The sequence below is a fragment of the Natator depressus genome, chromosome 18, assembly GCF_965152275.1.
Source record: "Natator depressus isolate rNatDep1 chromosome 18, rNatDep2.hap1, whole genome shotgun sequence".
Taxonomy (NCBI): domain Eukaryota; kingdom Metazoa; phylum Chordata; order Testudines; family Cheloniidae; genus Natator; species Natator depressus.
In genome coordinates this window covers 10388040-10403058 of record NC_134251.1, presented here as the reverse complement: position 1 = coordinate 10403058, position 15019 = coordinate 10388040, and the positions used below count along the sequence as shown (strand labels likewise).

The 15019-nt window shown below is 38.5% G+C and overlaps 1 protein-coding gene across 10 annotated transcripts in view; it reads left to right on the top strand.

The window, feature by feature from the left end:
- PRDM2 (PR/SET domain 2) overlaps positions 1 to 15019 on the top strand; it is a 118389-nt gene that overhangs the window by 83403 nt on the left and 19967 nt on the right. For 6 of the 10 annotated variants that reach the window (XM_074933953.1, XM_074933951.1, XM_074933948.1 and 3 more), the window contains 2 exons: positions 240 to 344; positions 2041 to 6511. In XM_074933953.1, the coding sequence (XP_074790054.1) occupies positions 326 to 344; positions 2041 to 6511 (4490 nt within the window). In that variant the 5' untranslated portion in view covers positions 240 to 325. Of the gene's footprint in view, positions 1 to 239; positions 345 to 989; positions 1049 to 2038; positions 6512 to 8758; positions 9740 to 10221; positions 10311 to 15019 lie in introns of those variants that run through there. The other 4 variants (XM_074933950.1, XM_074933949.1, XM_074933955.1 and 1 more) reach the window with 4 other exon arrangements.

Genomic DNA, 15019 nt, shown 5'->3' with positions numbered 1-15019 from the left:
GCTTTGCCCTTTAGCAATCTTTTTGCATACGCTTAATGTACTCCTTGAATGTTGCTATCCCTTTTTTTTTTTTTTTTTTTTTTAAATTGAGGATGTGCCATTTATGTTCCTCAGGAAAATGCAGTAATTATTCAAAAATGTGCAGTTTTTTCTAAAGCTGGGTTTTGAATTTTGTCACTCAAATTTTTTTTAAACAATTGTTGAGCAGCAGTAGACAAATTTTTTGTATTATTTTTCAGGGAAGAAAAAGGAGTGTAAAAACAAGGGAAGGAAGGCAATAGATACAAAGCAGAGGGAGACTGATTTGGATTTTACTTCCACAGATATGAGGGAGTCTAAAAAAGGTAAGATTTTTCAGTTATCTCATATGAATTTCTTTAGGTATCGTATTGAATTAAAGGAGGATATATATAGCATTATATACTAAAACCAGCAGCACTATAAAAATGTTTATACTGTGTGCCCAGCTATCTTGTAGTGTTAAATAACTTGAAGTTACTAGTTGTACGTTCAGAGAAGTATGTCATTTGTTCACACTTTATACAGTGCAGAAGAGTTAGCTTAGTACAGAATTTAAACACAAAATCCCGAACCCTCAGATGGAACATAATAAAGAAGTCCTTATTTTAAATTTAAGTCTTCTGAAACTTAGAAATAGGATCAAGATGTAGTACCAAATGACTTTGGGAATCATGGTATAATAATTTTATTATATAGCCACTGGCTGCCCTAGCCTTTTGCCCAGCCATTTGGATTGCTCTACAACAGAATAAAACAAAGTGCAGTATAATGCAAACAGAATAAAATACCACCTCTAAAAATTCTCACACAACAATTGATGCAGTCTGTCTTAAAGGTGACCTGCAGAGCATATTTTTGAAAATTGGTTTCTGCCCGTTTTCACATTGTGATGTATATTTTAAAGGCCTGAAAGATCTTTTTAAGATTTTTTTTTCCTGATTGTTTTTTTGGTTTAGAAATATCAGGAATGTAAAGTCTGTCTTCCCTGGCTTTGTTGTTGGACCAGTGGGAGATATAATTGAAGGAGGTAAGGGCAGCATGTAACTACCGGCTTCATTCAAGATCTTTTCCTCCAACTACCCTCTGACCAACCCACTAAAAACTAGTAATCCTGGGAATCTGACACCTCCCCTCCCCCCCGCATACCCCAGCATTTCCAAGCTAGATATATAAAGGAGGCAGGGGAGGAATTTTTGCCTTAACTGCATAACTGCTCTGCTGACGTACTCTGCTTGTGCACATTATCAGCAGGATAGCTGCATTCCCTTCATCAGGAGGTATTGATGATGTCTGAAGGCAGGTAGATGAAACTGGCATACAAAAGTGCCTTCAGAGCCAGTTTACTGCAGCAAATGATGCTCATAGTATATCTGATTTAGAAGAGGGTGGGCTGTGCCTGTGGGGATTCTATAGCTACTCAGGAAACAGAATTTAGGGAATGGAAAATAACAAATTGGATCGAATAGTGTGTTTTACAATGTGTTTAAAAACACCAAACAAACCCAGATTGGTTTATTATAAACAAAATTTAAAGTAATTTTAGTTTTCAGCCAAATTCTAAAACTTATTTGGCTGACTTCTTAGATGTGTGTCCAGGCAGAGTTCAAATTTAAGGTCTTGTTTCCCCGAGTTTAAAAATGGTGACAAAAGTCAATTAATTTCATCTGATGATTTTTGTTTTAATATCCAGAAATACACAGTGAAATGTACCAACACCCTGCTCTCTTTCTTGGAAGAGGCTTGGCTGGCCACAATGTTAGCAGTAATTCTCAGTTTCTCAGTGTATTGAATTCAGTCCCCTACATGTTGGTCAAAAAAGTGCAGACAGGAAAATATGAATACAGATTTTCGTTCTAAACACTGTATCTTAACAATAGGAAACAGTAGCATACTAGTACTCATAAATATTGAGCATATTGGCGGGGGGACACGGGAAATGAAAGGGATTATAATATTGTGGAAAATTTGCTAAATTCACTAATGCTTTTCTTTCTCTTCCTCCTTTTCTTTCTTTCTTAGACTATAAAGAGGAAGATGAAAAGCCATCTGTTTCTGCTGTCCTGTCACTGGAACAAACAGCTGTGATTCAGGAGATGGTAAATCAAGATGTTCTTCCAAAACTAATGATCCCAAGTCCTACCAGTGAGCCACGAACAATGCCTGAAGACAAACCAGGAGCAATAACTTGTGGATCAGATGATTTGGAGGAGGAGGAGGAGGAGGATGAAGAGGAGGAGGAGGAGGAGGAGGAAGATGAAGAGGAGGAGGAAGATGAAGAGGAGGTGGAAGATGCTAATTTACCTGAAGAAAGTCCTGGAAAAGAGCTTACAGCGGTGTGTGAAGAAAAGCTAGACTCTATGGAGGAACAAAACAGCATATCGGAAGAATCTCCAGAGAACTCCCCGAAGAAAACACCTGTTGTAAAAATTCCTAAAGCAAAAGGTGTATCTAATGGTGACCTCCAGGAAACATTTATGTTTCCCTGTCAGCATTGTGAGAGGAAGTTTACAACAAAGCAAGGACTTGAACGCCACATGCATATTCATATATCTAGTGTCAATCATGCTTTCAAATGCCGATACTGTGGGAAAGCCTTTGGCACTCAAATTAACCGGCGAAGGCATGAACGGCGTCATGAAGCAGGGCCAAAAAGGAAACCATTCTTAACACTAACTTCGGCCCCGCAGTCTGATGTTGCTGATGGACAGACATTTGCAGATGATGTTCTTAAAGATGAAGTCAACGTTTCCAATCTTGTGCAAAACTTCACAGTCTTGGATTCTGAGAAGGTCTCCCAAGAAATGTCAAATTCTACCTTTGTTGAGGAGAACAAGGAACCCAAAGAATTGCATCCTTGCAAATATTGTAAAAAGGTTTTTGGAACTCATACTAACATGCGTAGGCACCAGCGTAGGGTTCATGAGCGTCATCTTATTCCCAAAGGTGTCAGGAGAAAAGGATTCATTCTTGAGGAACCACAACTTCAAACCGAGCAGGCCCAACCAGCCCAGAGCGTGTATATAGCAAGTACAGAATTAGAAGAGGATGGTGAAGCAGATGACATATATATTATGGATATTTCTAGCAATATCTCAGAAAATTTAAATTACTATATTGATGGTAAAATTCAGTCCAACAGTAGCACTACCAATTGTGATGTGATTGAGATGGAATCCAATCCTGCAGACCTGTATGGAATAAATTGTTTACTTAGTCCAGTCACAGTGGAAATTTCTCAAAATTTAAAGTCTACACAAACACACATGACTGATCTTCCTAAGGAGCCTTCTAGCGGTGGAAGCAATGAATCCAAAAAGAGGAGGACTGCCAGCCCTCCTCTTTTACCTAAAATAAAAACTGAAATAGATCCAGAACCTATAACTGCTTCATGTTCGTTAAGTCTTCCTCTTAGCATTTCAACAGCTGAGAGCTTACCTTTTCATAAAGAAAAAAGTGTTTATTTGTCATCCAAGTTAAAACAACTTCTTCAGACACAAGATAGTAATAAGATAACTCCAGCAGCAGCAGCAGCAACTGAAATCCCTAAATTAGGTCCTTCTGCTACATCTTCACCCATTTTGCCTTCAGTATCTAGTAGGTTTAAAAGGAGAACCAGCTCTCCTCCCAGTTCTCCACAGCACAGTCCTGCGCTTCGAGACTTCAGCAAACAAGGTGATGGAAAAACCATGTGGAATGATACAGTTCTAGGTTCAAAGATGCCAAAATTAGAAAGTCACAGCAACTCACCTGCATGGAGCTTATGTGGGAGGGAGGAAAGACAGACTATGAGTCCTCTGTGCTTTGAAGACTATAAAATATCTAAGGAATGGACAACAACTCCAACTTTTGGTAGTGTGTGCAACCAGCAGCCATTGGATTTATCTAGTGGTGTAAAACAAAGGTCTGATGTCAAAAGCAAGACTCAGGTTCCTTGGGAATCAGTGTTGGATCTAAGTGTGAATAAGAAGCCATATAGTGACACTGAAGTTAAGGAATACAAAGAAAATAATTCAGTGCAGCCAGCATGTAGTGGTATTAAAAAGAAGAAACCAACCACATGCATGTTACAAAAAGTTCTGCTGAATGAATATAACGGAACGGATGTAGCTACTGAAAGCACACCAGATTTGACTTTGAATAGAAGCCCAAGTCCATGTAAATCAGCAGTACCCCAGCCAGAAACTGAAGTTGATCGTGGTCTGTCAGCACCTACTGTTGAGTCCCCTTCTCATTGTTCCTCTGCTTCCCCTTTGCCTAAAACATCTGCTATATCCTCCTCATGTCAGTTGCCCCCTCTTCTAACGCCAACAAATCCTTCCTCCCCACCACCCTGTCCTCCTCTGTTAACACTTGCTATGCCACCCCCTCCACTCCTTCCTACTATTCCTTTACCACTTCCAGATGCCTCTGCCAGTGTCACTCCCAGTCTGTGCCCATCACCACTCTGTGACACTGCTACACAGTCCCCACTTCCAATCCTTTCACCTACAGTATCTCCTTCTCCATCCCCTGTTCCTTCTGTTGAACTTTTTACTACTGCTTCACCTGGTCCTCCAAACCTCTCCTCGTCGTCCTCGTCCTCCTCGTCGTCCTCATCTTCCTCTTCTTTCTCCTCGTCCTCGTCGTCGTCCTCCTCCTCCTCTTCTTCCTCCTCTTCTTCCTCTTCCTCTTCCTCATCTCCTTCTCCCCCTCCTCTTTCAGTAGTTTCTTCAGTTGTTTCCCCTGCTGATAATCTGGAAAGTACTCTCCCCATAATAGCTTTTAAACAAGAGGAAATGGAAAGTGAGCACCTGAAGCCAAGAGGCGATCGAGAGACTTCAAGTGAAACAGATGTAGTTCAGGAAACGTTCAGTAAAAGCTTTGTGTGCAATGTCTGTGAATCACCTTTTCTTTCTATTAAAGACCTAACTAAGCATTTATCTGTTCATGCTGAAGAATGGCCCTTCAAATGTGAATTCTGCGTACAGCTATTTAGAGAGAAAACTGACTTGTCAGAACATCGCTTTTTGCTTCATGGAGTAGGAAATATCTTTGTATGCTCAGTCTGTAAAAAGGAATTTGCCTTTTTGTGCAATTTGCAACAACATCAGCGAGATCTCCATCCAGACAAAGAATGCACACATCATGAGTTTGAAAGTGGGACTCTAAGACCCCAGAATTTTACAGATCCCAGTAAGGCAAATGTAGAACATATGCAAAGCCTACCAGAAGTTTCCTTAGAACCCTCAAAAGAAGAGGAGGAAGAAGATCTAAATGACTCCTCTGAAGAGCTTTATACTACCATAAAAATAATGGCTTCTGGAGTAAAGTCAAAAGATCCAGATGTTCGTTTGGGCCTCAATCAACACTATCCGAGCTTTAAACCACCTCCATTTCAGTATCACCACCGAAATCCTATGGGTATTGGAGCCACTGCTACAAATTTCACTACCCATAATATTCCACAGACCTTTACTACTGCCATTCGTTGTACAAAATGTGGGAAAAGCGTTGATAACATGCCTGAATTACACAAACACATCTTGGCATGTGCCTCTGCCAGTGACAAAAAGAGATACACGCCCAAAAAAAATCCAGTACCACTGAAGCAGACTGTGCAGCCTAAAAATGGCATGGTCATTATAGCTGGCACTGGAAAAAATACCTTCAGACGAATGGGACAACCTAAAAGACTTAATTTCAATGTTGAGATTAGCAAAATGTCTTCTAATAAGCTAAAACTAAGTGCATTGAAGAAGAAAAATCAGCTTGTCCAGAAAGCCATCTTGCAAAAAAATAAATCTGCACAGCAGAAGGCAGACTTGAAAAACAGTGTATCGGAGTCAGACTCTCACATCTGCCCGTACTGTAATAGAGAATTCACTTACATTGGAAGTTTGAACAAACATGCATCTTACAGCTGTCCCAAAAAACCCATCTCCCCTTCCTCTAAAAAAAATGCATCCAAAAAAAGTGGGAGCTTCTCATCTGCAAGTGGCGATAAAGGCAACAACCAGCGCAGACGGACGGCAGATGCGGAGATCAAAATGCAGAGTATGCAGGCTCACTTGGGCAAGACGAGAGCACGAACCTCAGGACCTGTGCAGATTCAGCTGCCTACTGCATCCTTCAAATCAAAGCAAAATGTAAAATTTATACCTCCAATTAGATCCAAAAAGCCAAGTCCCTCTTCAGTGTTAAGGAACTCCAGCCCTGTAAGAGTGGACAAAATGACTCACATTGAGGGAAAAAAAACTAAAGTGGTGGCCAAGAATAATTCTGGAATCTCAAGCAAAACATCCCGGAAACTGCATGTCAGAATACAAAAGAATAAAGCTGTTTTGCCAAGTAAGTCTGCCATGGCAAACAAGAAAAAGGCAGATAGGTTCAGTGTAAAATCTAGAGAGAGGGTTGGAGGACCTATCACTCGGAGCTTACAGCAGGCAGCTAATGCAGACACAATAGAAAACAGAGAAGAGAGCAGTACAAAACAAGAACTAAAAGACTTCAGGTAAGCTTTTAGCTTCAAGTTTGACTAAAACAGCAACACGTTGCATGTGGGCTTTCCAGTTCCCTGGTCTTCGTAGAATTTTTCTCAAATTTAAGGTAAAGAATGTTGAGCTTTGCAAAACTTGCAGCAGGATCTGTTGCTCAGTCATGCTGAGCTACATTGCACATACTTCATTCTCTCTGTATTTTGTCAAATCACATCATGAAATATCATCCACAGAGAGATGGAGCAAACCGAATTGGAAAGCCTGGCAAACATATTTAACAACATTTGTATGTCATTGGATAACATGACCTTTCTACAGCATATAATGTGCAGTCAAACACAGTAATCATTGATTTAATACATAGTGGTTCTGTATGTTCAGAATCATGACTGAATTCCTCAACTATTTACCTAAATATTTTGGTTCAGCTATTGTTTAAGTATTGCCTTCATAACAGATGGACTAATACAAGAATATAATGAAAAAATAAATACAGAGATAGTAATAATACAGTTATTGGTCAAAATCTGTTAACTACTTGCCCCAGTATATAATTAAGGGCAAAATGCTCTACTCCACTTTTAGCTACCAATACGAATGGAAAACCCTCTCATCAGGCCCAAAATTTGTCAGCAAGTTGAGCCTGAGCAGAAGCATTATCTCCCTTATCCTCCGCAAAGCATAGCAGAAACCTCTCAGAAAATTTTTGGGAGAATGGCTAACTCAGGCTTCCCAACTCTACACAGCATTTTCTGCCAGCAAACCAATGGAGAAATCCTGGGTAGAAATTCTTTTGGCTTCCTGGTCCAAACCTCTCAATCCCTCCAAAGGAGTTGTGACGTGGGTATTGACGGGGATTCAAGGTCAATGTGATGACTTAGGGACTCCACGGCATATTGGGAACATAGGTCCTAGGCATATTGCACAAGGGTCTAGCCCTCTGCATAGGTGCTTCTGAGATAATTGGGAATTCTTGTGTGTCTAGGGATATCCATAGTTTGGGAGATCTCCTGTCCTTTAATGCTGTTGAGCCCCTTCCATCCTGGAATGGATAATGTGGTGGAATATTTACAACCTCAAGGCCACTGAGTTTTCCTGCTCAATACTTCTTCAATTCTTTTAGCAGTACCTCCCTCTTTGAGTGATTTATAGTAAACATCAGATGTGATGGACAGATTTAACTGCCTGATCTTATATTTTTTCTTGCCAAATTAACTGTTCCAAAACTCATATAGGGGAGAAGCTGTCTGTTGTTGTTGTTCTGGTTGCAGTACAGTGCTTGTGATTAAACAATAATGCAGGCCTTTCATTTTTAATGATCCTTTGGAGGAAATACTTTGTCTAAAAGTACAGGTTTCAACACAGGCGCATTATTCCAGTGGGCTAAAGGGGAAATAGACTCCAGTTACTTTGAACTATAAACAAAATCAATACACACACACACACACACACACAAGAAAGAGAAGCAGAAAAAAGGTTTTGAATTTTTGTCAGCCAGTAATACAGAAAAATGTCTTCAAAGAGCAAGAGAAACCAGCTAGCCCTAATTATCTCACAACATCAATGTCTCTGTATTACAGTACTTGCCTCAAAATCAGTTGCTGTCTTGCAGAGCTGTCTGTAAAACTGTTGTTAGTAACCAAGGATTTTGCATGAGACATTATACTGGAAATCAGTAGAATTTGGAGCCAGAGATGTATATCTTGATTAGCTATTTAATAATAGATCACATTGAAAAAAAGTGATCCTTTGCACGCACAGAAGTTGTTTCAAAGTGTTCACGGCATGAATAAGGATTTACATAGAGACAGCTTTGACATTCTGTCTCAAATATTATACATTTCCAGTTGCAGCTTGCATTGTTGGCTGGTCTTAAGGATAGTTCAGCTAAAAAGGAAGTTTGCTGTTTTGTTTTAGGAATATGCCATTTAAATTCATAAACCTGGATTTTATTTGCCTGCTTATCCTTGATATTTATGTCAAGAATCAAGGGTTTCTTGCCCTAATACGTTAATTGATGCCATACACACCAGGCATCAGTCGGCAAACTTTGATTCTGTTCTGCATGCAAACATTTGTTTTTTCCAGGAAATCTTAATTAAGTATTTTTCAAAACCATCTGCTTCACTAAGCAATTGTTTGTCTTCAAGTCTACTTCTCACACTTTGGTTTGTGTTTTCTTTGGAAGCATATTCAGTTCATAAGCAGCTTATACTATTATTTTTGTCATTTATCTTCAGTTTTTGTTTCTTATTTTCTAGGAACCTCCTGTAAAAACAAAACAAAATTCCCTAAATGCTCAATTTAGGATAAGCACTACGACAATGGATGTGAAATCCACCAAGCTTGTGAAACCAGCTGAAACTGACTCACAATCATAAAATGCAGCTGATTGCCTGCAGGCTTCTTGCTCTGATGTTTAGTGTCAGGCATATGTTTTCTTCATTGGTGCCTGATACACATGCTGGGCTACAGGATGTTTTAGATACAAAGAGAAGGGTACTATTAATAATAAATAAAAGAAGGAAACAATATGGGCTAAACTGAACAGAATCTGCTGCTACTGAACTGATAGCTCAGATTTCTGGTTTTGCCCATATCTTGGTGAATGGCATGCAAAAAGACATTTCAGCTTAAACTTTGCAAAGCAGGTTCCTCTTTTATCAATAGTTCGTTGTAGAGTCAGGGACGACAAATGTTGCTGCACTCAAAGTATTTTTGTCATGTATTGAGTCTCCTGAAGCTTTTCTTTTAAATTAACTAGTAGAGAGGACAGAATTTTCTCCTTTTCTCCTTCCACCCCCACTTTTTTGTTTTTAAGTCTTTTAGATGCCCTGCATAGATGTGGGAAAAACCAGGTATGGACATTTTATGAATTTCCCAATCTCCTATTTATACATGCAAATAAAACTTTCTTCCTATAGAAATGAAATACTGGCACCAATTTCTGAATTCCATATAATTGGACACCGTGTACTATTTTATTAATAAACAGGCCAGAAACGGGGCTGTGTAGGTGTATATTTTGAAAGATAAATGTATAATAAAATTACTGTAAAAGGTCTGACACCTCATCTAATAACTTAAACGCAACAAATTGACCTACTGCTCATAAAGAGCTTTTCATGGAAATATCATTTCTCGTGCATTTATACACCCTGCCGGATTAATGACTCAGTTGATGGAAAGCAGCTAGTTTCATTATGCACCCTCCCTCTTCCCCTTCCCCCTCCTCTCCCCTCCCCCCTTGACTTAACAAGTAATCTACCTCTTAAAATTTGTAGTTTAATACTTGTTTGGTGAATTTGTGCCACTTTCACTTTCACTATCATTCCCATTTTGTTACATTTCTGTTATGGGGACTTTATGTTGAAATATTGTATAAAGCATTTGTAGCAAGTTTAAAAAAAATAAAATATTTAAAATTATTTAAATTGTTTTGGACACTTCAATTGTATTATATGTGATTTACATTTTACATTAATTTCTTTTTGTTTTTGTTTTGGGTTGTTAATCTGGAGAGTGTGCCTGTATTAAAGTTTGCTGTTAGTTATATTTTCTTTTGTTGGAGAGTGATATAAAGACTATTCTAATGAAAATATTAAAAATTACAATTTGACATACAAATGGGGTTGTCCTTGCTTTTAAACATTTTAGCCTTGTTGGATATATTTAAAGTGCAGGCAAGCAAATGAAGAGAGGTTTTGTTTTGTTTTTCCTCCAGCATGAAATAAACCTTGGATATCTCTCAGATGCATAAGATCTCTCAGCCGTTGCAAGCACTTAATGACCAGCTAGATGGGACTACCGTGGTACATTTTATATAACTGTAACCAATAAAGTAAACTTTTTAAAAACTTGTGAAAAACTTGCTTTTTGTACCTAAATGTGGACTATGAGAAAAACATCTAGAAGGAATTTAAGTAAGCTTGCATCCTTTATATAATAACATAGAGCTCAGCAGAGCAAATACACATAAATCCTTCAGGGGGTTTTGTTGTTGTTGTTGGTTTGGGTAAAATTAATACCTTGAAATAATACCACTACAAATGCAAGGGCATTAGACTTACGTAATACTCAGTGATCTTTAGATTTTTTTTTGTAAGAGGTAAATAAAATATTCCATGTACACAATACTTAAAGTTTATACCCTGATTGTATTCCTAATTTCTGAAATTGTTTATCACAGAAATAAATTTTAAGGCTTATTGAACAATTTGGATTTTTAGAATATTGCATTCCAAAGCAAGGAGGAATTATGACATGCCTGATATCCAGGCTAAAATCTTCCAATAGCATAGCTGTTACAATTTACCAACTTAAGACCTGCCTACATTAGCATGACACTTAGTTTAGTTTATCGTGGTTCTGACTGTAACTGTATTAAGTTAATCTTTATTCACAGACATTTTAGAATATCCATCATTAACACTGCAGGAACAAGTTAATGTTTTACAGTACATGAAAACATAGAACAAGATACCATGTGATATTCTCCCATGATTCCTTTCACTGTGTACACAGACTTGCCATTGAATAATAGGAAATATCCAAAACTGAAGTCTATTACATGACTGCCTATTCAAATAAATACCTTTATTTATTTGAATGAGATTCTCGGATAACTCTGTTTACTTCCTGGTATGGAAGTAAATGCCACACTACAAGTATTTATTTTGGAGGCATTGTGCTACCCATACCAGGGGTGCCAGTCAGGAGCAATTGGCATAGTTCTGCAGAAAACCCTGTGAAACACTTCACCTTTTTAACATGTTTAAAATATTCAGGCTGCTCGCTCTAGTAGTATTCACATTTTTTAACCATTTAAAAATTGTAAGGAAAGCAGGGCCAATCTGTGCTAAAGTTCAGTCCCAGTGAGGCTATGTTTTTTATGGTGGTTTTCTTCTTGAACATTGTGTTATGCATAAAAACTAATTGCAAATTGTGGATGAGCAAATACTTTTAAAGGCATTTTGTATGTGGCATAATGTGCACTGTAGCTTGATGCCTAGTGTGGTCTAGACACTAGAATGCTGCAGAGACATGCTGTTAGTGTTGGTTACATTCGCAATTGTATAACTATTCAGTTGAATAGGATGTGACACTTTAAAATGTATAATTGATTACGTTTTGCAATTTTTAGTGATTGAAAACATTTTTTATTTATTACTTATGCATAGTTAGTTACATGGCACACTCCAAGAAAATTAAGAAGTGCGAAACAAGTTTAGAAAAGCATCCTACACATTACGTTAGATATTAGATTGAGATTTTTAAAAGTTGCCTAGGGACTATAGATCCATTTACCTATTCATTTCCAGTCCTTCTGACACTAGCACTAAAACTTCTCATCAAATGCTTATTTAGTGCTCAGACCACTTTCCCGTTGACTGTTCACCACAATCTGGCATCTTGGAATCTTTTTCAGCAGTGAGATCAACAATTAATTGGTCACTGCTCTCCTGCTTTCGATGCTTTGGTAGAAGCTTCCATTGCCATTGTATCTTGCCTGTTCTGTGATTGTATCCTTCGCTCTGTAAGGCTCTCAGTCTGGCACCTTTCACAAACACAGAATTCACACACAACATTTTCCAAAGGGGAAAGTGCGAAATAGTATAATCTGCATTCCAAAATGAAATCGGATCTTTTTCAAGAGAGTACAGGCATTGCCATTGCTAAAAGAGGTGACAGTAAATAGAACGTGCTCTTCAAAGCAGCTCCTTTCTCCTGGATAAGCAATTTTACATTTACCATTGCATCTCATTTACGTAATTGACTACCCTGTGGATATATATAACCATCGCTTTATGATCTAAACATGGATGCAAAAATGAAGGTGGCTGAAATATCTGGACTCAGACAATGAAAACATTAAGCTCTTCCCTCTTACTGAGAGAATATACCTGACATGTTGGTAAAATGAAGTGAGAGGTATCAGCTTAATATTTAATACATACTCTGGCACTATAGTCTATCCTTCTATGGAACTAGTGAGCTAGTTGGTCTTTTCCACCTCTTTAACTACTATCATCTTCTAGACTAGCAGGAGTAGAAGTTAGTCCTATAGACTAGGACTAGTAGTGTAGGGAACAATGCTGCCCTGGCAGGGCTGTGGATTAGCTCTCCTCCTATCTCTAACATCCTTTTGTCAACTGCCCCAGCCAGCCAATTCAGGAAGCTGTTGCAAACACCTTGATTACTCAGTGAGAGTTCCCCTCAGTGAAGCTGCCCCATTGGCTGGCTGACTGACTTCACAGACAGACCAGGTGATATGACCTGACCTGACTCTGTCCCACAATCCCATGCTGGCTGGGAAAGTCCGGTGTGTCTTCTAAGATACATTTCATGTGTTTGTTCTGAAATGAAGGCTTTGCATATTAACGCCAGTTTCTACTGCTATATTTTGTGTATCATCTTTTCCCATTGTGAGGCCTTGTTTTAAAGCTAGTGGTCTAATTTGATTATAACATAGTACTTGGCAGTAAAGACATCTTAAATGTTCAGACAAACAGCTGTTAATGGTTTTAAAATGTTTATGGGAAATTTTTAATGTATAATTTTTCTCTTTAACCATAAAGTACAGAAAGGATTAGTAATTTGCTATCACTTTTGTTTTGTTCCTGGATGAATCTTCCTTAAATATTTGGTCGTCTCTCATTTCCATATTTTATTGAAATTTCCCATTTTATTTTTCATTCCAGATTACTTTTGCAAAAGTGAATTTTCGTTAGATCTGAGATGTAGCCCTCCTCTTTTGATCTTCAGATCTATAGACATTCAGGTACTACAAAAATAGGTGGGACAATAAAACCCCTCAGAGTTACAAATACTTCAGGAATGGAGGTTGTTCCTAACTCTGAACAAAACATTATGGCTGTTTACAATTGAACATTGACTTAATACAGCTTTTAAACTTTACTATGCAGAAGAAAAATGCTGCTTTCCCTTTATTTTTTAGTAGTTCACATTTAACACAATACTGTACTGTATTTGCTTTTTTTTGCGGGGGTGGGGGGAGTGTCTCTGCTGTGGCCTGATTGTGTACTTCCAGTTCCAAATGAGGTGTGTGGTTGACTGGTTGGTTCGTAACTCTGCGGTTCTACTGTATATGAAAACATACATAGAAAGGAATGTATGTATTTTGTGTGTCCTTTCAGCCTTTAAGGACCATTCATTTTTTGCCCCCACTAAACACAAGAGAATTGTGTATCCTTCAAACTTGGAGTGGGATAGATGTCTTGATTTTTATTTTTTTGTTTCAGTTCATTTACTAGACATTCCTTTGGGGTGCATGAGCTCATTCTCCAAGGTTTTTTGCAGATTTATAAATATGACAATGTCAAAAGTCATCTTTTTCTTAGTCCCATTTTTGGTAGGTATCAAAAGCTTAATCCTAAAGTGCACCAGAGCTCTGTCAGAGCATCCTGATGATTCTATCCATTATGTAATGGGGCTTGCACACCAGGGAGGGCTAGCTCAGGAATCCTCAGTAGCCTGTTAATAGCAGCTTTAAAGGCCCTACCTGGTACCAACAGAGTGGCCCCAGCAGCCGAAATGGGGGCTATAAACTGATGGATCTGGCTGTTAGGGAATATCTCCAGTGTAAGGGGTTACATGTGATTCAGAGCTGGTGTAATGGCTGTACGTACCTCTCCAGTTTCCCCCCATGTAGGGGGTACAACTGAGAGGGTGAAATTCACCCTTTCGGAGTGGCCCTACACACCACTTAAACCTAATGTTGAGATCTTAAATGGGACTTTGTGCATTCCTGTTACTCTAGGGCAAATTGCACCCTGAATGAATAGCTGAAAATATCGGTGGACAAGAAATTATCCAGCCCCTTTTTCAATCCAGCTACACATCATTTGATTTCGTGACCACCTCTGGTATTGAATTTCACATGCTGTGTATTGTGTTGTACGCTCTCTTCAGAAGACACCTATCCCAACTCTCATTACATTCCTAGGATAAAATTCACCAAAATGTTAAGAAGGCTTCACAGAGCTTCCACATTGAATAAACAAATCAGTGGGGGAAGGGGGTTTAAATCTTATCAAGGTGTTTATTCTACCAGAAACAAATAAGCGTAATCTTTAGTGTTTATAGTCCTATTCCCTTATTTATTTTTAGACCAGTTTTGTTTGTATGTCTGTTAACGGGCCCATCATCATGATTAACCATCGGGTACTTTTATGCTGCATTTTGGTTATTACATGTCTTGTTAGCTGCAAGTAATAATATGCATTGTATAGCCTTACAGTGAGCATGCTTTTATTTTGCATTATTGTGAGCAAGAAAAGATCCATGTTCTTGAATTCATCCCTCTATAATGTTATGAATCTAAGTAAGTTGTGCACGGGAAAGCTTGTGACAGCCTATTACTTCTGTGTTTGTATTCTCTTAGGTTCCATACAACACCCATCACTACATACCCGAGCACTTTCCAGAGTCAGCAAATTAAACAGAGTGGCTAGCGTCTGTCAGTTGGAGTTTCCTCTCCATTTCTGTTCGTCTTCATGGGG